This window comes from Nanorana parkeri, unplaced genomic scaffold, assembly GCF_000935625.1.
Source record: "Nanorana parkeri isolate BGI_ZX_2015 unplaced genomic scaffold, ASM93562v1 scaffold4725, whole genome shotgun sequence".
NCBI lineage: Eukaryota > Metazoa > Chordata > Amphibia > Anura > Dicroglossidae > Nanorana > Nanorana parkeri.
In genome coordinates, this window is record NW_017310987.1 from 9751 (window position 1) to 10683 (window position 933).

The 933-nt window shown below is 55.4% G+C and overlaps 1 protein-coding gene across 1 annotated transcript in view; it reads right to left on the bottom strand.

Moving 5' to 3' along the window:
* LOC108804005 (nudix hydrolase 24, chloroplastic-like) overlaps positions 1-878 on the bottom strand; it is a gene marked incomplete at its 5' end in the record, with an annotated part of 10539 nt that extends 9661 nt beyond the window's left edge. The window contains one exon of the mRNA XM_018575777.1: positions 815-878. Within this exon, the coding sequence (XP_018431279.1) occupies positions 815-878 (64 nt within the window). The remainder of the gene's footprint in view (positions 1-814) is intronic.
* Positions 879-933: the final 55 nt, after the last annotated feature.

Here is a 933-nt window from a genome sequence, read left to right on the forward strand (position 1 = left end):
ACCCAGGACCCAGAGCCAGGACCCAGAGCCAAGACCCGGGACCAAGGAACTGGAGCCAAGACCCGGGACCGAGGAACCGGAGCCAGGACCTAGGAACCGGAGCCAAGACCTAGGAACCGGAGCCAAGACCAAGGACAGAGGAGCCAGACCCGGGAACCAGAGCCAAGACCAAGGCCAGAGGAGCTAGACCCGGGAACCAGAGCCAAGAACCGGGACCGAGGAACCAGAGCCAAGACCCGGGACCGAGGAACCAGAGCCAAGACCCGGGAACCAGAGCTAACCTATGGCAGTGGGTCCGGCCTCACCTGTGTCGGTAGAACTCGGAACTCCTGATATCTATTATCCGTCTATAAGGGGATTTGGTGCCGGACGGATATCTGGATACCAGAGCCAAGACCCGGGAACCAGAGCTAACCTATGGCAGTGGGTCCGGCCTCACCTGTGTCGGTAGAACTCGGAACTCCTGATATCTATTATCCGTCTATAAGGGGATTTGGTGCCGGACGGATATCTGGATTCATTTATTGTCCAGCAGGAAGGAGAATATGTGCCGAGGTGGGAGGAGCTCTCCATGATGAAGGAACAATGAGGGTCAATACACGGAAGACAATGGCGGCGGGATGGAGGCGGAGCCTCTTCATGGAATATGGGCTTCACCTTCTAAAGACCAATCATAACATCATTTCCTCCTCACTGCCGACAACGTTCAGAAGATACAAAATTATATTCTAGAACTGAACCCGACCACCAGCCCCTCCCCCGTCACACAACGAGTGTCAGCTCTTGGGAACAGAAAATGTTCTGCATTACTCACGTGTCGCGGCTCTCTCCATGCTGAAGAGGGGCGGATCCGAGAAGAGACCGCGCACATCATAGAGCTGAGGGGAAGACAAAGGGGAGGGGACATTAGAGTGTAAGCTCCTCTGTACAGAG